This window comes from Melanotaenia boesemani, chromosome 13 (assembly GCF_017639745.1).
Source record: "Melanotaenia boesemani isolate fMelBoe1 chromosome 13, fMelBoe1.pri, whole genome shotgun sequence".
In the NCBI taxonomy this organism is placed as follows: Eukaryota; Metazoa; Chordata; class Actinopteri; order Atheriniformes; family Melanotaeniidae; genus Melanotaenia; species Melanotaenia boesemani.
In genome coordinates, this window is record NC_055694.1 from 4,066,589 (window position 1) to 4,093,792 (window position 27,204).

At 38.8% G+C, this 27,204-nt stretch overlaps 1 protein-coding gene across 1 annotated transcript; it reads right to left on the bottom strand.

Annotated features, from left to right (window-relative positions):
* zgc:194282 (tyrosine-protein kinase Srms) lies at positions 1-27,204 on the bottom strand. Its single transcript, XM_042003266.1, has 8 exons — positions 26,406-27,204; positions 21,523-21,644; positions 19,183-19,349; positions 7,934-8,081; positions 6,508-6,666; positions 5,474-5,655; positions 3,818-3,974; positions 1-320 (listed from the first exon to the last, which is right to left on the bottom strand). The coding sequence occupies exons 1-8, from the start codon at positions 26,786-26,788 to the stop codon at positions 121-123; spliced, it is 1,518 nt and encodes a 505-aa protein (XP_041859200.1). The 5' UTR covers positions 26,789-27,204; the 3' UTR covers positions 1-120.

Sequence of the window (27,204 nt, forward strand, 5' to 3'; positions counted from 1 at the left end):
ATGTCGTCCTGTTGTGAAAGTGGACCATATGTAGAAGAATATTCCTTACCATTTATCTTCATTCTGTCCTTCAACCTTTGTCAGCAGATTTCATCCCTCCCCTACAGAGATTTCTTCCATCTACACTTCTATGGTCTTGAAATAGATCCTGGCATATATTGTATCAAGCTGGCTGTGCAGTGCATGGAACGAAGGTCTTTTGGAGGGCTCAGCAGCCCAGCAGTCCATCATAATGCGATAAATATTCTGAGGACAGCGGGTTGGACACGGCAGCCGAAATCCAGATGATAAAATGTCCAACACTTCCTTATTGCTTTTCCCTGAAGAAAAACAAACAAAGCAGTTGTCAGGTGAAAAATTTAACTTTTTTTTAACATGACCAAATTTTTAATTTACACTCCTATAACTAAGCTAGCTGGCCCTTGAATCGAACTGGACCAAGAACTCATCCTGGCCGAATTTGGGACATGGACAAACATTAAATCAATATATTGTATTGTGATCAAACACCCCTAAAACTAGGCTAGCTGGCTCCAAAATCAATGTTTTTCTTTTAGCCTGAGAAAGATTCTTTATTTGTCCTCTTTGATTTGACAGCTTCTTCTCCATCCCACCCTCCTCATCCTCCTTCAGCTACTGTCTTTTTAACAAAGTCAACTTTATTCCTTCTACATAATAAAGTCAAGGTACAACCCCAATTCCGAAAAAAGTTAGATTGGAAACCTGCATTTGTGGATGTTGGGGTGAGCTTTGTTCACAGACAGTGGTTTCTGGAAGTCTTCCTTTAAGATTCTTTTATTTGTTTTTAGGTCTCTTCATGGTTTTGCCTCTTTTAATGTGTCTGAGCTGCTTCATACTTACACGCCATCTCACGCTGTTAGGTCAGCTGACCAGATGCTTTTAGCTTTCCTGAAAACGGTGTATAAATCCAGAGGAGACCGAGCCATTTCAGTTTTAGCTCCTAAAATGTGGAATGAGCTGCAGGTCAGACAGGCTCTTTCTCTTGTTTTTTCTTAAAAACACACTTTGACTCTTTGGCTTTCAAGCAAGTGTGAGTTGTCATCTGTATCTTAATCTTTTACCTTTTGTTTGTACTTGTGTTATTTTAAATTTCTTAAAGCGCCTGTGTGTCATTTATAGCTGTTTTATTGTTCTGTTTTTTCTTATTTATATTTTAATCTTTGTTTTTCATTTCTGCTGTTTTTATGCTTTTTTTTTTGTCTTTTTGAACATTTCCAGTTTTTAATTTAACTTTGTCCCAGGCATACAGAGATTCCTCCATTTTCCCAATCTTTTGATAATGTCATACACTGAAGATGGTGGGATCATTAAAGTCTTCACAATTTTACATGAAGTTAAGTTGTTCAGCATTATCACACCCAGTTTGTTTCAGATTGGTGGACTTCGATCCATCTGACAGACTCTGAGAGATGCTCCTCTGGTTGTTATTGATTTGTCCCAATTACTTTTCAGTCTTTTGTTGCTCCTGTTCCAACTTTTTACAGATATGTTTCTGCCATCAAATAAAAAATGAGCACATATTTGCCATGAAATGGTAAAATGTCTCAACATCTGATATGTTGTTTATGTTCTATTGGGAGTAAAAATTATTTTTTAACATATGATACAAGTCATTTTATGTAACAATAAAGCAAATATTCTTCTTTGTAACCATCAAGAAACTAAAAAAATCCTTTTTGCAGAGTGACTATTTTTAGGTCTGAATTAATCTGTATTTAATGCACCGCTAAGTATTCAGGGCAGTGTGTGCTAGAAAGACTAAAAATAAACTGTATGAGTATTCATGGAGATTAAATAACAATAAGGCGATGCAGAAATGTGGCTCACTGATTTGTTCAAAGTTAAGTTATTCCAGTCAGATAGTTTACGCCCAAATGGGCAGCTCATAGAAAACAACCTCTCACAACCAGCACATAAATACAATACACAATATTAGTTTAACTATCAAACACAACTTGAAATAGTTTACTACACAGCTACTTATGATGGCATTACGTCCAGGAACTCTGTGATTATCCGGTAATACTTTGTTTTAACAAGGAAATTCCCTTTAACTCCCACATAGGATGGGTTTCTGAATCTGTTGTCTTTTACCTTCATAATGTTGTTAAAATAATTAATATTCTGTTCTCCAGATGCAGAAAGATTGGTCAGCATCTTTGTTATTTCTTGATTAACTTGATTAATAAAATTCCTGTTTTTTTTATCAGTCTGTCCAAGAAAATGTCCAAATAGCCTCAAACAGGTCCAAAATGTTGTGGTGAGGTTTCTGACAGAACTTAGAGAGAGGAACAATATTTCCCTCATTTTAGCTTCTTTTCTCTGGCTCCATTAAATCCTGAATAGAATTTAAATTCCTCCTTCTCTCATATAAAGCTCTTAGTGAACTTGTAGTTCCATGTTTCCATTTCAGAGCACTTTGCTCTCAGACTGCACGTGTACTGCTGGTTATTTAAGTTTCATGAACAAAAACAGCTGTCAGGTTCCTGTTCTGAGGGTCCAGTTCCTAGAGAACCAGTTTGGGTTGAACCTTTATGCCTTAGACCTTTTCTTTTGGAATAATTTTATACTTTGACATGACCCGGATGACTATTTGTCATTATTTATTTTCTGCTGCTACTGGGGGACATCCCATGATGCAACACTCTTCTCTCTACTGTTTGTACAAACACACACCATCAACTTTATCAGGTCCACCTGATAAAGTTTACTGGGCTTTACAGAGAATGGTGCCACTCCTGTCAGCCAAGAACAGGAAACTTTGGCTACAATTCACACAGACTCACCAACACTGGACAATAGAAGATGGAGAAACGTTGCTGGTTTGTAGGGTCTCAGGCTCAGAATTTGGTGGAAACATCATGAAAACATGGATACATCCTGCCCTGGACCAACATGTCAGGCTGCTGCTGGTGTAATTGTGGGGAGATGTTTTCTTGGCCCACTTTGGGCCCCTTAGTACCAACGTGGCCTGGTTTAACCAGCACAGCCTACCTGAGTATTATTGCTGACCATGTCCATCCCTTTATGACCACAGTGGAGCATCTTCTGATGCTACTTCCAGCAGGATAATGCACCATGTCACAAAGCTCAGATCATCTCCACCTGCTTTCTAGAACATGACGATGAGTTCACTGGACTCCAACGGCCTCCACAGCCACCAGATCTCAGTCCAGTAGAGCAGCTTTGGGATGTGGTGGAACGGGAGATTCTCATCATGGATGCAGCCGACAAACCTGCAGCAACTGTGTGATGCTGTCATGTTAATATGGAGAAAACCTCTGAGGAAGGTTTCCACCACCTTGTTGAATTTATGACACCAACAATGAAGCAGTCTTGAAGGAAAAAGGGGTCTAACCCAGTACCAGAAAGTAGGTCTGATAAAGTGGAGATGAGGATATGTGGCATTCTGTTTATTTTATTTTATTTTTTTATTATTTTTTTTCATTTCCCATATCAGGTTAATTAATGCAGTCTATTCCTGTCATAAAGAAGTTGTTTCTCTTCCACCTGCTCCATTTGCTTCCTGATCTACGCTACTTTTTAATGAACTGATATAAATATGATCCTCTCTAACTTGATTGTGTTGGATTATTTTGGACTCTCGGAATCAAACTGAAGTTCCTAAAGATGACTTTTGCCGTGAATTTTCATTTTATTAATAAAAACTACACTGTATGTTTTGCTCTTATGCCTGCATTCTTTAACTGATAGGTGTTCATACTTTAAATACTTCCCTGGATTAAAAATCAGGTTTGTTCACACACAAAAAACTAGGAAGAAATTCTTAGCATACCTTCATAAGGCATTTTCCCACGTGACATCATCTCGTAGAGTAGAACCCCGAATGACCAAACATCGGATTTCACAGAGAAGCGCTGGTAAAGCGCAGCCTCGGGAGCCGTCCACCGGACCGGGATCTTTGTGTTGCGACTGGCCGTGTAAACACTGTCCTGGAGAGATGGATGGTGATAGGTGGAAGGTTAAGACATCCTGAATTAGCTCCATCTGCTTTAAATTTTCAAACAGCCTGTACAGCATTCAGCTTCATGCTTTTTAATTAGCCTCCTGCTGAATGACAAAGTTAAGCAGATATACCGTATTTAGGTTGGGTCACTGCAACAAACATGTAGCTGTTTTTTTTTCTACTTCTGAAAGTTTTAGGCAATAAAATTCCATGCGAGACCCGCATGGTGTGTTCTGAGTCTTCTGTGTTACATCTTATGGCAGCATATCACATGTCTTGATGCCATGAGAACCAAGCAGTGGAGCTGGTTCATACGCCTGGATGACAGGCTGTCCTTTGACCTTCATGTCAGCGTTGTGAGCAGGAACGCTGACCAGCATATGTATTTTTATCAGAAGCTTCGTAGTTTTAATGTTGACAGGACTTTTATGCAAATGTTTTACTCTTGTTTATTGAATCCCTTTCAACTTTCTCTTTTATCTGCTGGTTCGGCTCACCTTCCCTCAAAAATGAGAAAAGATTGCAGGGGATTGTAAGACTGTGTGGGAAAATTGCAGCAATCGCCCTGAATGACCTCTCAGCCCTGCATCACACCAGAGTCCTGAAGGCCTGTTCAGCCCTTGCGGATCAAAGCCCCCCCTTGGCTCATGAGTTTCTGCTGCTTCCAGCAGGGCGCAGGTCCATCCTGCCAAGATACAAGACTAACAGACATAAATATTATTTTATCCCTGCAGCCATCGCCATGTTGAAGAAGCTGAACAAGTAGCTCTTTTTTTTATCTAATATCATAATCCTTTTAGATATTTATTGTTTGTGTGATTGTGCACTGACTGCTGTAAAACAAATCACCCACACAGGATAATAAAGATTCCTTGAACTTTGAACAATGATGATGAAGATGCTGGTGTTAGTGATGATGATGTGTTTTGAAATTTTACTGGTTTAATGCAGGTTCTTCAGCAATATGTTTGTTCACTTTAAGACTTTTAAATCATTTTAGAATTATTTGTTGGTTGGTTGGATGGATGGATGGATAAGAGACAGACAGACAGACAGACAGACAGACAGACAGACAGACAGACAGACAGACAGACAGACAGACAGATAGATAGATAGATAGATAGATAGATAGATAGATAGATAGATAGATAGATAGATAGACAGACATAGATTTTATCAGAAGCTTTGTGTTTTTAATGTGGACTTTGCTTTCAAGAGAATGTTTTATTCTTGTTTCATTGAGTCCTTATCAACTTTTAACTTTATCTGCTGGCTTGGAGTCAGGGTGTGCAGTAAATAGCTGGCACAGCCTTGAACAACCTCACTGATCTGCACAAGGCAAGGTCAGTGAGGAAAGCCAGACTGAACCAGATCCAGACCCCTTACTGCGTGACCAGTTCAGGTTACTTCATTACGGAAGAATACACACATTTAAAAACAACATGGCTTCACGGTCTTGTTTAAATACAGCCATTCCCGGCTTACCCTAATTATCCGAGCCAGTCCAAAGTCAGCCACCTTGCAGACCAGATCGTCTCCCACCAAAATGTTCCTGGCTGCCAGATCTCTGTGGACGATGTTTCTGTCCTCCAAGTAGGCCATACCATCTGCAATCTGACTGCCCATGTAGATGAGATGAGCTGATGTCAGCACCTGGCCTTCAGCAGCTTAAAACACACACACACACACACAATCAGCTGAGTCATGGATATTTCTCTGGAAACTCCTCTGACTACAACCTAAACAAGAGGCCATTTTAAAAATCGCATCAGCACTTCAGCCGACAAACCTGCAGCAACTGTGTGATGCTGTCATGTCAATATGGAGAAAACCTCTGAGGGATTTTTCCAACACCTTGTTGAATCTATCACACCAACAATGAAGCAGTCTTGAAGTGATAAGGGGTCTTAACCCAGTACTAGAAGGTGGACCTGATGAAGTGGGTGATGAGTGTAAATATGTAGAAAGCAGATATGTGGAGTAAAAACATGTTGACTGACATACAGCAGCACAAATATGCTGAATCAGCTCCTGCATGCTTCCTCATAGTACACCTTGTGATTAAAGCCTTTTGTATGATGTCAAAGCTTTTTCTCTCCTTAGAGGAGCTGCCAGAACACAGATTATAACCCTGCTTCGTTTGGACTTAAGTGGAAAAGATTGAAGGCCTAAATTCTGTTTCTGAGGGATTTCCAAACATGTTGGAGGGGCTGAAGTCCTCAAACCAAAGAAAAGCTTGCATCAACTGCCTTTCTTTCTCTCCTTTCATACTGAAGCCTCAGCATTGTCTGAATTCAGAAACAGGAGATTAAAAACACAAAGAAACACCTCTGCAACAGAGATAAAATGTGTTCCAGATACAGAAGGACTTTGATTCACTTTTATGACTCTTTTTATTTGATTGATTCAGATGGGAGTGCAGCAAAGGTATTTCTGTGTGTGTGTGTGTGTGTGTGTGTGTGTGTGTGTGTGTGTGTGTGTGTGTGTGTGTGTGTGTATGTGTGTGTTTGAGCACTCACAGGAAAGGTACGACTTGAGGCTTCCTTTGCTCATGAGTTCAGTCACAATGTAGACTGGCTCTCCTCTGGAGCACATGGCTAACAGCTGGATGAGCCGAGGATGATGGAGACTCTTAAGCGCCTGAACCTCCTTCACAAACTCATCCTGCTTCGTGTCCTCTGGAGCAGAAGAACAGAAACACAAAATGTTGTCTTTTTTTCCGCATTCTCTGTTTATAATCGAATCTGTCTTTTTTCTTTCCAACACAAATTTAGAAAAGTTCCTCTTCTGTGTATGAACCCCAGTTCCAATAAGTAGAGACAACGTGTGAAATGGGAATAAAACCTGAAAATGTGATTTATAAATCCTTCTCAACCTATATTTAAGTGAATGCACCACAAAGACCCAATATTTCATGTTCAAATATTCGCTCATTTTACATTTGATTTCTGCAACAAGACCAGAGTGAAGTTGAGTGAAGACCAGGTTTCAAACCTGCAGCGTCCTCGGCTTACAAATCCACTCCTTCACTCAGTTTGCAAAAGTTCCAACAAACCTGAACAGGATCAACAAAACTGAACACCTGTTTGGAACATTTTGCAGGTGAACTGGTTAACTGGAAACAGGTTAGCATCATGATTGGGTATTAAAGTGGAATTCACGACCATATGAAGGAGTTGGTCTCTGCAGGCATTAAGCTAACTCCACCATTCCCAACCCCCCAGCCCCTCCCCAACCTCCAGGGAAGCATCAGCCTGGGTCCAAGAAGCAAGTATGACCAAACACTCCCAGAAGAAGCTGGATGCCTGTAAATTTCTCTATTCCTGTATTGATCAGTAAGAGGAAAAGACTGGCACACTGACTGAACTGCATAACTCAGCTAACCATATAAATGCTTCCATCTTTATCAGTTCCCTTTCAGCCACAGCATTCCTACAGCCATGTTACAATAAATCTCAGTAAGTTACACAACTCCACCTCCAATACCGTACTGGAATTCACAGGGAGATTATTGTCCACTTTACAAGAGTGAAAAAAAGTTTTAAAACTTTGATTCACGACATTACCTTCCTGGAAGTGCTGAAGTATCCGAGAAAGATAGCTTTCCGGTTCATTTTTATCTTTTTGGCAAGGGATGCACCAACACACCCAGATGATTGTGCTATCTGATATGAGCTGATGTCAGTCTGTTCAAAGCCCATAATGCTGCAAATCTGGTCTGTCACTGCCACCTTTAGCTGAAAGCTTCAGGCTTTTCTCGTATGCATGTCATGCTTTGTTTGTCACTGCAGTGGTGTCAGCTATGTTCTGCCAGTGGATTCAAGCCATAAAAAAACCTGACTGTGCAGAAGGATTTTTTTTTCCTACATTGTCTGTTGTAAAAGAAAAAATATGGGCTAGTATGGAAACATTTCTGGACTGCTTTTTAAACACCAGCATCTCTACCTTGTTTCAGCATTTTTATGGCCACCTTCTTGTTCCCTTTGGTCCAGGCGGCCTCCCACACCTCTCCAAAATGTCCTTCTCCCAGCTTCCTCTGAAGTTTGAACTCCTCCCGCGGCCTCTCCCATGGCTCCATGTCGAAGAGTTCCCTCTGCACAAAGATGACACAGCTTACTTTTAATTCTACACTTCTACACTTTCCTACAACATTCATGGGTGAGGATGGTATATTAGTAAATTTGTCACTTCAGCAGACATCAGTGAGTCATTCAATACACTGCCACTCACTGTGTAATATATATGTACATATATTGTAATTACCAAATTTTCTTTAACAATAAACAGGAAAAGAAACTGATACAGCCATATTTTTATAGAAAATCCATATTACACAAATATGAAAACAGTTTTTAATAGATATTTTATAAATATATCTAAATAAATTAAATAAATAGTAAAAGATGATTAACAAATAAAAAAGCATCACTGTATATGTCTTTAGAAGTAAAATATTGTATGTAAAAAACAAAACGTGGTGTTGTCTCCTAATATTAATAATAATAATGAAATATTAAAGAAGAAATAGCTCATCTTAAGAAAAGTTAGAAGTGTCAGTGACTGAGGTGGATTACAACACCAATTTTTCAATAAGTGCCTTAAAAACAACAAGGCTACATAATAAAAACCAAAAACACGAGATACACAGTAAATGCAATAAACACACCATAAAAGTACAAAAAAATGAAATAATAATAGAGTTCATAAAAATCACAGTAATGTCATGTGTCACACTGAGCTGGAGGTCAGGGAGTAAAAGTGTGTTTTCAAACCAGATTTACACTCAGTGAAAAAGCCTGACTAGCGTGTTTTGGCTAATTGTTCCAAAGTTTAGTCAAGTGGTTTTCAAACTGGGATATATATATATATATATATATATATATATATATATATATATATATATATATATATATTTTATATATATAGTTTAAAATTTTACATCTAGTGGTTCAGATAGGCATAGTACAGTTGTAAATGGATGGTGGCCATCAGTGGCCAAAATTCTTCAAGATGTAAACATGCTTTGATCTGTGAGTGGATCCAGTAACAACTTATACATTGTGTACATGTGTACTCTCTTCTTCTATGGTCCTTTGAAAGGTGTTACATATTCCAAACGGTGTACTAGCTGCTATCAAACAAAGCCTGCACAGCAGTGTTGAAGCCGCCAGGATTCTCAAGTCACACAGGTGTTTGTCCATTGAGAAGCTGTAGTAAAAATGGTGGTACAAATATGGCAGCTGCCATGTATATGGACTCATGGCAAGTAGATGCAAATTATATATAAGAAGATATAAGAAAATAAAAATCTAAAAGTTGTTTTAGTAAAATGAATAGATACCAGTGGAAACAGTTTTTAATTATATAGAAAAAGATTTTTGTCATTGACTTTTGATTTTGTTTCAGACTCTTTAAGTTGCATCGTGTAAATTATCCTTCAAACATAACATTGTTATGCATAGTGCTAAAATATATTTTTTTTTGGTTTTTCACCTTTTCCATGCTGTCAAAATCAAATGTTTTGTTGTGTTGGATACCACAGTATTTTAATTTCTCTCTTTAGTTTGATGGCTGTCATTTTCTTTCAGATAATCTCAGACAACTTGAGCAGCGTTGTGTAAAAAAGTGAATGATAGATAAGGCCGAAATGAAAGTCACACAAATTCAGAAATCATTCAACAAATTTATTCTTATTAACAATCAGGTGCTACAAATTTCTGCTCTAATGATCAAGTGCGTTCAATAAACGTAAGATTAAATAAACAGATCAGTGAGGTGATTCATAAATAAAAAACTGATGACTTTTAAAATAAAAAGGACAAAATAATAATAAAATTAGAACAAAATCAATTGATGATCATGACGAATGAAACTGTTGGCTAACATTCCATTAGCAACTTTACTTAACACAAAATAGAAAATATTCAATAAAGATAAAAAAAAAAAGAAAAGTGGGCACTATCACACATAAAAGTGAACATTTAAATTAAAATGATATTTGGTGATGAAATTTTCACTAATACAACCCAGTTCCAAAAATGTTGGGACACTGTGTAAAATGTCAATAAAAACAGAATGCAGTGATTTCTAAATGTTATAAATCCATATTGTTTTTCAATAGAGCAGAAAGAAGATGTTTATCAGTTAAAAATGGCAAGCTTTGAAGATCCAACCATCTACAGGGTTGAACTGGGTGCCCAGTAAAGATCCAGCTTGTTGTCAGTGGACAGGTGAACAGCTGCAGCTCTGATGGGATGGGGCTGCATTAGCGCCTATGGCGTGGGCAGCTTCCACATCTGTGAAGCTCCATCAATGCTGAAAAGTACATGGAGGTTTTAGAGCAACATCTGCTCCCATCCAGACAACGTCTCTTTCAGGGAAGGCCTTGCAGGTTTCAGCAAGACGATGCTGAACCACATCCTGCATCCATCACAGCAGCATGGCTTCACAGGAGAAGAGTCCGGCTGCTGAACTAGAATCTTCAGAACATTTTTCTGGAATTTTTCCACTATTTTTAGACCCAGTTTGTCTCAGATTGGTGAAGCTCTGTCCAGAGACTCTCTGAAATGCTCCTTTTATACCCAGTCATGTTACTGATCTGTTGCCAGTTAAGCTGATTAGTTCCTTCAGATGCTTGTTTTGTACCAGTTACTTTTCCAGCCCTTGTTCCAGCTTTTTCAGCTCACATTTTCCATGTCTCATTTTCAACACTTATGTTGCTTATGTTCTAATCTGAATAAAATGTGTGTTAGCAAGACTTGCAAACCATTGCATTCTGTTTTTATTTACACAGCATCCATTTTTTTTGGAACTAGTTAAATCTTTAAGCAGGTTTTCCTTGATCCACCAGGGACTTTCCTGTCCATTTAAAAGAAATCTACTTTAGGAAACAGAAATCATGCAGCAGATTCAGATGAAGGAACAGAAACTAAAAATGAAAAAACACTTTTAACTGTAGGACATTTATAATATTATCTAAATGCCTCCATTTATTTAAAAGAGAAGTTTTAAAATTAGAAATGTTCAGTCATCAAAAGTTCACCAAAACACATATTTAACTTTTGATTGATGGAAGAAAACAATGAAATGAAAAATCTAAGTGCAACTTGTTTGTTAATGATGGTACAACTGTCTGAAATGTGACTGAAAACTGAAACTTGAACGTGTTCAAAAATTCATCTTTCATAAACAATCTAGATTTATACTTTCTAACTTTAACAGAAAGCATTAATACCTTATAAAGTCTAAAAAAGCTATAAAACTGATTAAAAAAAAGAGAAATAATGAATGAAATGAGATGGACAATCATTTAAAAATGAAAACATAAAATATAGAAGTGTTTAGCTTGTCGTGTTTGTTCATATATGGAACAGAAAATAACAAGTAATTCACCAAATAAAAACAGAAATATGAGCACACATAAGGATTAGATCAGAAAACGTTTGTCATGATCTGATTTCTTTTTTGTTCATTTGTTTCATTAACTAAAAACTAAACACCACTTCATCAAGCCCCCCTGTTCAACTGCTCATTAACACAAACTTCTAATTAGCCAATCACATACACATAAAAATAGCTTGTTAGCTGAATATAATAAAATTTGAAAAAGTAAATATAAAATGTTAACCAGGGTATAAACTGGATTTTCTAGTGTCATTTAAACTTGAATGATAGGAGTATCAATCAGTCAAACTTTATTTATAAAGCACTTTTTCATATAAACACAAAGTGCTTTACTAAAAAAAAAAAAAAATTAAATCCCCTGGACCAGAAACTAGTGAGTCACACATACATGACATTTAACCATGTGTACATATAACCACACCTGGACACACTGTCCCAACCCTCACCAATCACACTGGGGATATTATAACACTGGGAAATAAAAAAAAATCAGATTGATGTCAAAGCTGACAAAAAAATTAATAACAAAATAAAATAAGATAAAAAATATCAAATAAGTAAAATAAAATAAAATAGAAAAATAAAATAAGATTACAAAAATTTAAAAATAAATAAAATGGGACACCAGAAAAATGGAATGGGGGAAAATGGTATAAAACACGGCTTAAATATTAAAACAAGTTAGTTGATGTGAAAAATTATAAATCTATCATTTAAAGTGAGAAGCAGCCAAAGAAAGCATAAAAACAAACTTGTTTTCATCACTTCTGGTAGTTGCATGAAGGAGGTCCTGAGGGAAAATAGGTTAGGAACCACAGCAGTAAAGCAGCTTTGGGATGTGGTGGAACAGAGATTCTCATCATGGATGCAGCCGACAAACCTGCAGCAGCTGTGTGATGCTGTCATGCTAATATGGAACAAAATCTCAGAGGAATGATTCCACCACCTTACTGGATCTATGACATCAAGAATTAAGGCAGTTCTAAAGTAAAAAGGTTGTCCAACGCAGTACTAGCACAGTGGCCTTATGAAGTGGACTGTGGTGTACTTTTGCCATTTTGTTTGAGGCTCTGAAATACAGAAGCTGTGGGTGTGGATATTCCTGTAAGGTGTTTCAATACTCAGCGTCACTCTGCTCTTCCAGAAACTGCCAAACCAGCTCTGCATGTTTAATGGAAACAAACTGGATGTGCAGCTTTCATGTGCAGCTCCTGCATTATTACTAATAATTTGCCAATTACGACAGAGTATTAGGGCCAAATAAAGAAAAATCTTTTAAAGGCTTCAAGGAAGCCTCAATGATGAGCAAAGTCATAATTTTATGAGAAAAAAGTTCTAGCCACCCCCCCACAAAAGCAGCGATTTCCTCCAAATCCGCCTTTTTCTCTCAGATTTCTTTCAAAGTCCAGGTACTAATGATAATGTGGTGCTGATGTTCCAAAAGATTACGTATCTCCTGGTTTGTGAAATCTATGCTGAAGTACAACTTCACGAAATGCTCCGCGGCCCTCGTTTTAACAACGTTCCTCTTCTAAAAGAACTGGTTAAAATATTACAACCTTATGCTGATCGAATTACGACCTTTTTCTCGTAATTTTACAACTTCATCCTCAAAGTCCTTGAAAAAATATTTTTCTTGACAATTTAGCACACAAGACAAAGGTTTCTCCCCTTGCTGAGAGGACCGCCTGTGTCCACACTGAACACGTGTTTATACATGTTCTATGTTTTTATCTTGTTAATAAAACACACACATGAGTGTGTCTGCCTCAGTTAGTCCGTGGCGTCACAATCACAGCCTCCGCTAGAAGGGAAGAGAAAAGAGGGAAGAATCACTGATTGACCTTTATGGAAGCAAATGTTGAATTTAAGACACTTATTTGTGCAGGAAAGGTTCAATTTGAGGCGGACATGGTTGGAAGGTTTTTGACTTCTTATTTAGCAGAGAAAAAGCTGCAGGAAACGAAACACACTGGTGAACTCTTGACTGTTATCACACTGTAAAAAGAAAATTTTCGCCTTACATATGGTCTCAATCTGAACTGTCCAAAGGACTTGAAGTACACTTTTGAGGTAGTTCAAGATTAGTCAGAAACTCAGTCAGCGTTCAAGTCCTAAAGAAGAGTTTGATGGCTGATATATTTGATTATGTGCAGGACTCAAACTGACATTGGAACTAATTAAAAATACTGAACATATACACCCATATACATACATACATATCCCCATATCTACCGAGTACCATCATGTCCGTTTCTAGTCTTTGAGCTTTGCCAGTTCTTCAGGCGAGTTTTAAAACAATTGTACAACATAGCATATCCAAAAATGTTATTCCCAACTTAATTACATCTTGACATGTTTATTTCTTAATATTAATTCAAGTATATAAAGCATGAATCATCACTCGGTAAATCTGTCTGCTGCCATGACAACAGCTGCTCCACATAAAGACACTAAACGTTCTGGATTAAAAACTAGAGGCTCTGCTGCATCATATGTATCTTTAATGATCACTATCAGTGTGAAATGTCGACTCTAATCTTTTTGTTTTATACCTTTCATAAGCACTTACACAGAAAATTATTTTTCTGGATATTTGAGAAGCAGCTTGTGTGACAAGTTGCTGAGGTCGGGCTAAACAGGTCGGATTTATCAAAGCTTTAAATCAGTATCTGTGACAAAGTGAAGAAACTAAAACTGATTAATATTTGTATGAATGGCAAACATGACAAGTTAAAACTGGTGTAAGTTGATATTTAAATTAATGTCACATAAAATTATATTTATCTTACACAGTAAGCAAATTTTTTGGACTTTCATCTTTTAAATTATGCAAAAGACCATTTTGCAAACCAACAGGAGACCACCGGCATGCAGATGAAGTGTGTGTGAGCGTTATTGCACTTTATAGCTCTGCCCTGCATTCGCACAACAAGCTGACTAGTGAATTTGTATCATTTGTCCAACTCTGAAGATGTCTTGTTTTGGTGGAAACGTGGTTGTAGCACATTGTTTACATGGGATGTAATAATACATCGACCTACATTGTGGTATGCTAACCATGAGTTGAGGAAAACTCAGGGTTTTCTGTTCCAAAAAGTGAGGTGAGTCTTACCAGGAGTCTGTTACCATGGTAACTGACTCCAAAAGTGAACTTCAGGTGTACTGGATGTAGAAATAGCCCCTGAACATTTATTTTGTGTATCGAGTGTGAAATAGACAATCATGGTCCAGTACAACACATTACTATTCTAAAAGATGTCTTTATACTTCAGTTTCAGTTTCCTCCATGTATTTGTCCCCAGGTGGATTGAACCTACATAAAACTAAGATTTTGTTCTACCCACCAACATTTTAACCCACATCCTACAGTTAAATATTCAGTCAGTGGACCTGTGGATTCCAACTTCCAGGCAGCAGTTTTCTTCCATGATGCGTCCCTCTCCTCAGCAACTTCAGTTCTTAATGAAATACATCTTCGTTTTGCTTATATGCTTCAATAAAACCTCTCACTCCAACTGGGTGACATAGCTATCTTCTTGTCAGTGGTTGCGATGGTGAATCCAGATGTTGGGGCTCCACTGATGAAGGCTTTTTGTTGTGGTGCCCAGTTCTGGGTAAAGATACTCAGTTTATTGAACCAACTCACAGCAACTCAGAGTTGCTCAGCTCAAAGTAGTTTCTTTTTAGACTCAGAGTTAGTTGAACCTTCTAAAACAGACCCTACATCTTAAATACTTTCTGCCTAGCATTTTCTACACTTTCCACATGTGCAGAAAAATCTATAGTTAATGAGTACTTTTACCAAACAGGTATGGATTACTAAAAAGAAACAGACACAAAGTACAACATGGCAATCTGGAAGATCACACCTTTAAAAGAAACAGCATTCAGACATTGGTCACTTTTCCATTAATATTCTTTATATACACATATACATGACTGTAAAGGTTGGATATTTACCAGCTGTACATGGCTGCTGAGTAAGTTTCACCACTGGATGCATTTTGCTGAAAATATGACTTTTTATAAGTCTAAGTTTAATAAACTGAACATGTGATATAAAAAGGTGATCTAATTGCCAAAAATATGTTTGAGTTGTAAACAACATTATATGACTATTGTTACTAAAACCCACTATTTTGTTGTTAAAATGTTAATTTTTTTTGTTGGTTAAAAATGGCTGAAAACGCCATTTACTGGTTCAAACCAGATTCAGTTTTTCACACTCTGGTGTAGACGTGACTTTGGGACTATGTCCACACAGAAACAAAGCTGATTTTATCTCAGTTTCCCATAAGGATGGAATAATGAAAAAAAAAAAAGAAACATTCCCACAGAACTACTGAAAACACTGTAGTGTATGTGCCATGGCTGTAAATGGTACATGAATGCACCAATAAGAAAAAAAGACATGGAACAAACTCATGTTGGGTGGGTTTGCACATGCAGATTAACGGTGATGGGTCAGGAAACACCGCTTGGATTGTGAACACAAACGAAACGGTGGTGTTTTCAGATTTATACACTTTGGGAGTTTAAATGTGGACCTTAGAAAAGAAAAGAAGACACACTAACGAGGCTAATTCAGTTAGCTTTGGCTTGCTAGTTACCACACCAATTATGCCTTCTTCATGACATTTTTTGTCCATTTATTAAACTTTTTCTTTTAGTTGGTGATCATTTCGGTTGCATTGCAGCAAGTGCCATGAATTTTTGCAATAATCTCTTTTTTGACAATTTTTTTTAAATAAGTGTCTTTTTCTGTCAGATGTCTTTTTCAACTCAGTTGAAGAATTGGGCACCTTCTGGTGACCCTCGTGGCCAAAAGTGACCCACTGACATCCATAAAAATGTCCTACTTTAATTAGGGATGAACCAATCCGATATTAGTATATATTAGCCCGATCCACAGGCGCAGATCTATTAGTGTAATTCTATGCTGTGCGCTTTGAGTGACGTCATGCGTTAAGGTGCTCGCGGAGGCTCACATTTGCTTTCAAAGAGGAGTGAGCAAAAGGATGTGGAGCTTTTTCATGCCACCTCAACCAACACATTTAACGGCTGTGTGTAAAACCTGCGCAGTGAAAGTTCAGAGAAGCTTTAAATCTGCAGTCACCAACACTGAGAGGTGTGTGAGTGAAAAAGCTCTACAAGACTGATTTCTTTTACCAAACAAGTAAAGAATATTGTTTCATTCAGCAGTTTTTACAATGGATTTGTAGTTTCAGGGTGTAAAGTATCCCGGTGTTGTGCCCTAGAGTAAATATCTGCCAGAAACTGATAAGGTACTAGTACGATACTAGTTGGTCAGTTGGTACGTATAACTTAAATGAAAACAGACCACTTTCACGTAGATGCTGCAAACGTACTGCAATCAGTTAAAAAAAGTCATGATCAGTGGAAATGAAACTTTGTAAATCAACACTGAAATCATTTGGACTTTACTTTCTAAAAATGAATAAGGTAAACACGTGAAGCCTAAACAGTGAAGCAACATGCCTGAATATCGTTTCTGATTGCAGCACCTCTGCAGCTGTAATTAATCCATGTTTCATACCGAGAGGAACAGCCACATACCAGAGAAAGAACTGAGCGACACAGCGTTAACATGCTGTGCGGCGGCCGTCTAATCAGTTTCTGGCAGACATTTACTGTCGGGCACAACACCGGCACCGTGTTGCACCAGAAAAAAAACAAAACATGAAAAGTTAGTAACAGTAATAAGTAAATGTGCGCTAATGTGGACTACTGTTATGTTGAGTCTACTAATTGTATGAGATGAACGCAGCTTTGCTTGCAATCAAACACATTAATAACCAATCAGAAGTTTAGCTGGGTCTTGAAAACGTGGTTGAGAGAGCCAGCTCAACGCAGACCCCAGATTACTACGATAGAGCAGAGACGATGATGAATAGCTGTAAACGTTAAATAAAACCAGGATCAAACTATGCTAGGTCAGTTTTATCGGTGGGATGGAGGGTAAATTAGTGTAGCCTGGTTATTATCTGTTATTTATGCCACATATTGTCCCACACACGCCTGTCGGCTGGAGGGAGTGTGTGCATGTGCGCATGTGCACATGTCTTTGTACATCAGGGTGGAGGAGAATTGTGAACGTGCGAGCATATAGAGTCAGAAAAGACATGTCATCATTTGAATAAGGTAAAGAAAATCAGGCTGGATAGTTTTTTAAATACTGGTGTTGGAGATCAATAAATACAAATACCCTAATTTATAATTAAACAAATGCACTAAACCATTGAAGAGAGCTGATTTCTTTATTTTAAATACCTACCAACCAAGCTTAGAGCTATTGTTTTGTTTTTTACCCTCAATTTCATCCCCTTTATTAAATATTTTTCATTGGATTTTGAATTCCTAATTGAACTGAGTGAACCTTTTCAAAGAGGTTTTGTCCTTGCTTATTTTTACATGTTGTTTACGTCTACTGGCTCTGACTGAACCAGGAAGAAATTTTGTTATATTTTCACATGTTTGACCAAGCATGTGAAGCTTATTTAAGATTGTTAAAGTTGATTTAAGATTGCTGTACTCATGCACTGCTGTTAAATAAGTAATTCAGTACATTTATATCTGTTTGTTTTTAAAAATGAGATAAGAAACTTTAAAGTCCAGTCTGATGTTGCCTTGCACCAAAGAAAAATCTCATTCTTTTCCACACAATGAGACATAATTTGTTAGGTAATTTGTTTGGTTTTTCTGTCAGTACCCTTCTTAAGGCATTCAAGCGATTTATGTAAAAAAGCAGAAAAAATACTAATGTATGATGATTTTATAGATGTTTTTTTGAGTGTCAAATGAGGGCCATGAGGGTCAAATCAATTTTATTGCTACTATTTGATATTTAATCACTACCAAAGACCCATCCCTCTACTATTTATTATATGGAAAATAATTCAGTTTTTGTGATTTTTTTTTTAATGAATGAGGCAGAAATTCAAAAATTCTAACTGGTATTTAAAGGGTTAAAATCGTATAGACGTTTGAATGTTTGTAGTTTTCAGCAGGACAGACGTTGTTTAAATGATTCATGAAAAAAAAAGTAGAGAAAAATGTTGATGTATGATGATTTTATTGCATTTTTTCTGCGTGGACACTTGGCCACAGGGGTCACCATGATTAAGTGGGCAGTCATGTTTGATAAAATGGCTGCACCAGTCTAGGCATGCTAGTCATTAGCCTCTCCATTGAGCATGCCAGCATCTTCTTGCTATTGGATATTCAAGGAAATATCTATTGTAGAGGGTCACCAGCCTAGAGAAGCTCGTTGTTAGCCTCTCCAATGCTAATGCCAGCATTTCCTAGCTAACTGATTGTAGGGGAAATACACAACCTATGGTTCTTTCTCCACATCTACTAATACAGGTTAACATTATTTGGTCTGGTGTGGTAATGACAATGGTTGTTTGCCTCATTAGTCTCACCTGATTGCAGCTGGGATGAGCTCCAGCTCATTAGCTAGCATGAATAGGCTAATGTGGGTGTAGAAATTAGATTAATGCATAAATTGCCTTTTGTATTTTCTTAGAAACAAAAGTTTAAAGGCCACTGGTCTGGCACAAAAATGTAAGTTTTCTACTTCATTTACTCTGCCACCTTCTAAAAATAGTGACACAATGCATGTCAGTAACACATAGTATGGCTCTAATATATGAACTTCATAAATAAAATAGGCTTTTTTTCTACAGTCCTCCTTTCTTACTTCACAGCTGTCAGAAAATTTGCAGGTTGGTCAGAAACTAAAAGTAACATCATTGGTGTCCTACCTGCTGAGCGCAGGGCCCCACCAGCTGCACACCCAGGCTACGAGGGTTTTTCTGGTAGAAGGTGACCAGTTCCCCCAGTGTGGCAAAAGAGATCTTGTCTGAGACAAAGTACGCTCCAATAGTTGACCTCTGGATCCGGAAGTGGAAAACCTTTCCCTCACTTCGGGCTGGAAGAATGAACAGGGTGGCTCATTGCACAAATATGTTCATGAGACGCAAAATAACCAAACTTATTGAACACTTTGCACTTTTATGTCTGTATTGCCTCCGTTATTGAATATTTCCCTTCTGCTGTAAAAATAGCACATCAGTGAGTTTGGGTTACGATCAAAGCACAAAACACAGTGGTTCACAAAAAAGTCCAAAATGTGTATGAAAGATGTTGATTTAGATGCTGTTTTATGGGGCCAGCTGCTGTCACACAGTTAGCCTACAATAAAAGCACATTTAACAGGAAATAAGGTTTCAGGTGGCTCATCAATAAATGTTAGTGTAGATATTTAAACCTTATATATTGTATAGCAACTTTTAGACATAAATACTGGGATATGAATTTTGGCTCATGTCTTCCCACTTAAAAAGATGAGAGGCCTGTAATTTTCATCGTAGGTATACCTCAAGTATGAGAGACAAAATGAGGAAAAAAGAAAAAAAAAAATCCAGAAAAATCACATTGTCAGATTTTTAAAGAATTTATTGGAAAATTATGGTGGAAAAAAAGTATTTTGTCAATAACAAAAGTTAATCTCAATACTTTGTTATATACCCTTTGTTGGCAATGACAGAGGTCAAATGTTTTCTGTAAGTCTTCACAAGGTTTTCACACACTGTTGCTGGTATTTTGGCCCGTTCCTCCAAGCAGATCTCCTCTACAGCAGTGGTGTTTTGGGGCTGTCACTGGGCAACATGGACTTTCAACTCCCTCCAAAGATTTTCTATGGGGTTGAGACCTGGAGACTGGCTAGGCCACTCCAGGACCTTGAAATGCTTCTTATGAAGCCACTCCTTTGTTTACCGAGCGGAGTGTTTGGAATCATTGTCATGCTGAAAAACCCAGCCACGTTTCATCTTTAATGCCCTTGCTGAAGGAAGGAGGTTTTCACTCAACAACAGCAGCAAAATCTCACCATACATGGCCCTATTCATTTTTTCCTTTACACGGATCAGTCGTCCTGGTCCCTTTGCAGAAAAACAGCCCCAGAGCATGATGTTTCCACCCCCCCTGGCTCTGCAGGATCTGAGTCCCTGGCAAAGTAGTGTGTTACTGATGGTAGCCTTTATTACTTTAGTCCCAGCTCTCTGCAGGTCTTTTACTAGGTCCCCCCGTGTGGTTCTGGGATTTTCGCTCACTGTTCTCGTGATCATTTTGACCACACGGGGTGAGCTCTTGCATGGAGCCCCAGATGGAGGGAGATTATCAGTGGTCTTGTATGTCCTCCATTTTCTAATAATTGCTCCCACAACTGATTTTTTTCACACCAAGCTGCTTACTTACTGCAGATTCAGTCTTCCCAGCCTGGTGCAGGTCTATGATTTTGTTTCTGTTGTCTTTTGACAGCTCTTTGGTCTTGGCCATAGTGGATTGGAGTCTGACTGTTTGTGAGGTTGTGGACAGGTGTGTTTTATACTGATAATGAGTTCAAACAGGTGCCATTATTACAGGTAACGAGTGGGAGACAGAGGAGCATCTTAAAGCAGAAGTTACAGGTCTGTGAGAGCCAAAAATCTTGCTTGTTTGTAGGTGACCAAATATTTATTTTACCCACAAATTTACCAGTTAATTCATTAAAAATCAGACAATGTGATTTCTGGATTTTTTTTCTCATTTTGTCTCATAGTTGAGGTTTACCTACGATGAAAGTCACAGGCCTCTTTCATCTTTTTAAGTGGGAGAACAATTGGTGGCTGACTAAATACTTTTTTGCCCCACTGTAACTATAAACACCAGCCATAGCTGAACAATGTGATGCACATTTAAGGTAGGTAAAATAAAAGTATAAAATGCATGAAAAACAACTAAATAAAACTATTAAAATGAATAAAATATAATAAAAGTAGTAAAATAGGAAAAATATAATAAAAAAACAGATAAAAATAAAACCAAAAAGGTCACGTCTCAGGTTGCTAAAATATAAACACACAACAGCGGCAACCGACTTATGATACTGAGATGATGGATGGTGTCCTTTGTTTGATTTTCCTACGTTTTTGGAGTACAAAATACATTTATAGCAGTAAAACCTATTAGTTTAAAAATTTGTTTGTTCATGAATTGTGAATGTAGGAAGGATTTCTAATCATTAATTACTGAGAGGATGGATGAGCCGGTGGGGAACTCACCAGAGATCGTATACTCGTCGCTGTGACTCTCACTGATGCGAACCAGGAAGGCGCCATCTTTGTTTTGGGATGCAAGCAGCAGCTTCTCAGCTTTCACGCGGTTAATGTTCCCGTAGTACCACCTGCACGAAGAGGAGATGGACATGCAGACAAGATGTGGTGGGAAGTCGGTGGTGACAACAGATGAACGGACAATAAACCAGGAATCATAAACGATGGAACTCAAAGACACGTCGTTGGGATGAAGGAGAGAATGAGTGCATGTACAGGAAGACAAAGAGAAGAAAAACAGACAAAAAGAAATAAGAATGTGGTTCATGCATGAGCTAGAACAAACGCAAAGCACAAGTACAAATAAGCAGAAGCTCACAAACAGATCACATTTCGCACAATGTGAGCTGAAAGAGAGTGAAGGAGATAAACACAACTTTTATTTCCTAATGCAGTCATTTAGAACAACAGAACCCACCGTGTGCTGCAGAATTCTGCAGAATCCTGCAGAACGCAGCACACAGGAGGATATTTTCACCAACAGAATACAACAGAAGAAAAATGAGGAGGCACAGTGCTGGCTGAGTTTGTGCTGGCAGCTTATATTTACATGACGTTAGCAGGTAGGGCGGGTCTGCACTGCATGACGATCAGGTTTCACAGAAACTAACAACAAACACTCCATCGGGAGACAGATGCCAGGACAAAATACTTAAAAAAATAATGACACCCTCAAAAGAAAGCCCTGAAAAACAGTTTTAAAAAAATCATCCTGCTGACAGAGAACCATCAAACTGTTTTCAGTCTGATATTATTCTTGAGTGCTACTATAGGATTAGGAGATCAGTCATTTTTCCAACTAATTCAAGTTATCTGTGTTAAATATGAATTAAAATTCCCAAACAAAGTCTAGATTTTCTTTGTGTTTTTACATTTTAACTGTACAAAATGAAAAAAGTCCATGCTGTAGGTACTGACAAATGTCCCACTGTCCTCAAACACACCACAGAACGAGGCTGAAGATGCATGATGCTTTCCTCAAGACATCCAAAACAACAACAACAACAACAAAAAACAAAAAAAAAACAAAACCAAATTTACCCCATTTCAACTCCTGTCCTCCACTCCTGTCAGCTAAGAACAGGAAACTGAGGCTACAATTCACACACACTCACCAACACTGGACAATAGAAGATGGAGAAACGTTGCTGGTCTGATGAGTCTCCATTTCAGCTCCACATTCAGATGCTCGGCTCTGAATCTGCTGGAAGCATCATGAAAACATGGATCCATCCTGCCTTGGATCAACGCTTCAGGCTGCTGTTGGTGTCATGGTGGGGGGAGATTTTCTTGGTCCACTTTGGGTTCCTTAGTACCAGCGTGGCCTGGTTTAACCAGCACAGCCTACCTGAGTATTGTTTCTGACCATGTCCATCCCTTTATGACCACAGTGGAGCATCTTCTGATGCTACTTCCAGCAGGATAATGCACCATGTCACAAAGCTCAGATCATCTCCACCTGCTTTCTAGAACATGACGATGAGTTCACTGGACTCCAACGGCCTCCACAGCCACCAGATGTCAGTCCAGTAGAGCAGCTTTGGGATGTGGTGGAACGGGAGATTCTCATCATGGATGCAGCCGACAAACCTGCAGCAACTGTGTGATGCTGTCATGTCAATATGGAGCAAAACCTCTGAGGAAAGTTTCCACCTCCTTGTTGAATCACACCAGGAATTAAGGCAGTTCTGGAGAAAAAGGGGGTACAATCTGGTACTAGAAGGCGGACCAGATAAAAGGGCCTTTTAGTTAATGCGGCTCTATAAGTAGTGCATCAATATTTATAAAAGTGTTGTCTTTTTTGTTGGATATTTTCTTAAATTAAACAAAACATCAACATTATCATTGTTTTGATGTCTAAAACAAGCACTATGCAGTGGTACTGATCCACGTCTCAGGCGTGGGGATGTGACACGTTGAGTCAGTGTTGGGTCAACAACATGAACACAACTCAACCTTTGAGAGACGACTCTGCTGAAACATGAAGACTCCCTGCAGCTGAATGAATAATGGAGGACCTGCAGCTGCAGGGTGCTGAAGATGTGCATGCTCTCAGCCATATTTAGATACCGGGATCATGCAGCGGCAAAAAGGAATTACACAATCTGCTGTGCACGCAGACCTTCTGAAAATTTTTCAGCTTTTAGCATAAATCAAAATAAGGATCAATCAGTTGATCAATAGTTTAACACATAACCTAAATGTATTTTTAAGTCCATTGTGGACGTAAACTCAAAATGATTTAGGATTTCTGGTGCAAAAATGTTCTGAAAAGTCAAAGTCAAATGGTTAACTGATGCACCCCTATCACTGTGTCTGAGGGAGCAGAAATAAATTTAACTTGCAGCAGTCTGTTGGTGAGGAAATAGTAATACCACCTAACCAAAGAGGGATTTACCTTCATGTGGACCAATTTTTCAAGGAGAATATGTGGCTGACCTGAATTTAAACCGGAGCTCAAATCAATAAACAGCAGTTTAACGAATGTATTTGGTTTTTCAAGGTGCATTTTTTCAGGATGGGTGTTCGTCCTGGTTCTGGTTCTGATAGAGTTTGGCTTCGGGAAGCAGCACCCTCTCTACCTGTAAGACCCAGCTTCAAACTTTCCTTTCTGATAAATCTCAGGTTTTAAGAGACAATTTGATGCCATCTGTTGGTTTCCTAGCTCATTCTTTTATGAACTGGTTTTTATTAATGCATTTACTATAAATTAGACTAATGTGGCTCTTACAATGAATTTCTTTTAATTGGACTATAATTCGGCTACACTGAATTTAACTGAATTGGTTGAATCAAGCAAATTCAAACTTGGACTTTGGAAAATTCTGACAGGCGGAACTTTCTGGAAACAACAACCTTCTCAGACTTTCAAAGAGCTCATAATTCTCCTCATTCTGGACAAAAGAGGTCAATCTGGACTCAGATAATGTCCCAGCTTTTTCTACTAAGGACACTTCTCCTCCTAGTTGAATGTGCCCATTAAAACCCCTACAGGGAGGCAGACATAAATATTTTAGCTCATTTCTGGCTATGAATCTGTTCATCCTACAGTAGGCCTGCAGCCAAAATGTAAGCATTTAATGTCATATTCAAATGTTTTCTTTTGTTTTAGATGCAATCTGTGTGTACAGTAATTATCCAAGGTCCCTCACCATGGTTGGAATCTCCCAGAAACACTGACTTTCATTTCCAGTTTAACCTCTGTGGACAGTCTAAAGCATAATTTTACTAATGAAAAACCTAATTTAACACCTCCTGGTGAATGATAGAAATGTTCTCTTTCAGGGAAGACCTTGCAGGTTTCAGCAAGACAATGCTAAACCAAATTCTATTCTATTCTATTCTATTCTACAGTCATTTAGCAGACGCTTTTATCCAAAGCTCCTCACATTTGAGAGTAAGAACAATACAAACATGAATTCAAACAGGATGGGACGTCATAATTAAGTGATAGTCAGACTGCTTGGACCCAGGTGCTGCCATGTAGTGCTAGAGGCAGTGCATATAATACATATATATATATATATATATATATATATATATATATATATATATATATATATATATATTATACATATATTAGTTTGTGGGTTTTTTTTGTAGTTTTTGTAAGTCATTTTGTTTAAATACAAACATCACGATTTCATCACACAACATCATTTTGGGCATAAGTGCACGCAGCTTCTTCAGTACTTGGTTGAGCCAAAGATCTGGACAAATCTTTCTAACTCATTCTGTTGAGTAGAAGAGTTAAGCTAAGCGTGGAAATGCTCCTTAAAGTCTTTAGCTTGCTCTTAGAAGTGGATAAGGACTCTGCAGATCGGACGGAGTTTGGTAGATTGTTCCACCACCGGGGAACAACAGAGGAGAAGAGTCTAGCTACTGATTCTGCGCCACGTTGTGGTGGTAGCACTAGGCGTATTTCGCTGGCAGAGCGTAACTGTGGAGAGGGAGTGTAGCTCTGGATTAAGGAGTGAAGGCAGACAGGAGCTGTTTGGGTTATTGTTTTGTAAGCATCCATCCAGCATCACAGCAGCATGGCTTCACAGGAGAAGAGTCCGGCTGCTGAACTGGCCTGCCTGCAGTCCAGAACTTTCACCAATACACAACATCTGGAGCATCATGGAGGCAGAAATCCAGCAACCAAGGTCCAGGACTGTAGAGCAGCTAGAATCCTGCATCAGACCAGAATGGAACAACATTCCTCTCCTAAAACTCCAGCAACTGGTCTCCTCACTTCCCAGATGTTTACAGACAGATGTTAAAAAAAGAGGGGATGCTACACCATGCTGAACATCCCTGGAACTACTGTTTACAGATGTGTTGCTGCCATCTGATTCGCTATCAGCTCATAGTTTCCATCAGATGATAAAATGTCTCTTTCATGATCCCACACGATGTTTATGTACTGGGAACAAAATATGGGTTGATGATATTTGTAATTCATTGCATTCTGTTTTTATTTACATTTTCCACAGCGTAACAACTGTTTTGGAATCCATGGGATCTGTACAGAGGTCAAACTTTGGTCACTGTCAGCTTTTTATTTATAGTGTCAAATGTCTCTTCCAGGACCTAGCGCAGGATGATGACGAGTCCAGGTATCGGTGCAGTTTCTGTTTGTAGTATCAGTCTGTAGCTTTTCTGTCTGCTTCTAAATTAGTGTGACCCACCAGAAATAATAATAGAGATTGTAGCCCAGTTTCTCAGGACACAATGATCAGGTGATCCTTGGATAAGATCAAGAAAAGAAAAGACAGAGAGAGAGAGAAGAGAGAACAAAAGAGAAGAAAAGAAAAGAAAATCTATTAAAGCGGACTGTTAACACTCACTTGTGTTTGGCGAACTCGTCCTGCAGCAGAGCCACGTAATTCGCCGGGATCAGTCCGGACTCCAGGGTCCCGGTCAGTTTCTTGGCCAGCACGTACTCCCCTCTCTTCTCGATCACAGACAGCTTGTCCCCCTCCTTCACTGTCAGCTCCTCGTCGCTTCGAGCCTCGAAATCGAACAGCGCCGCATACAGTTGCGCTGGCCGCTTCTTGGGCGACGGGATGCGGATGTCGCCGGACACGGTGCGGATCTCAGCCTCATGGGCCCCCGGGTTCGCGATGACATGGTTGTGGTGGTTGGGGATGTTCGGATAGCGAATGTCGGGCCATATCCAGTTCCACAGCCCATCAAAACACGGCATACAGGAGCGACAGCAACTCTCCATCCCGGGACATGAAGGGGCGCGCGCGGCCGCCTTTTGTTCTAATTCTGTTACCGATCAGAAAGACGCGCTTCAGGCTTAATTAAAACACCGAAAACGGCCCGTCGAAGCCCACAGCTAGCAGCCTTTCTGTCCTCTGGGTTACCTTTCTGCCTCTGCCGTCAAACATAATGACCCGCCTGCGCTGGTTGGGGAGATAAGCCGGAGAAACCGGTTTTTTCTGTTCACATCGTGGATCTTAGCTCCGCGCCTGCAGTGCGCACGGCGGCTGCGGGAATGCGGAAACAAGCCGGATCGGTTCCCTGCAAGGACTCGGCGGTTCGACCCAAAATTAGCCCTGAATGAGAGCATGGCTCCAGAGAAATAGCTAATCCATCGTAATCTGGTGTGTACAAAGGAAACGCTGCAGCTGAAGATGT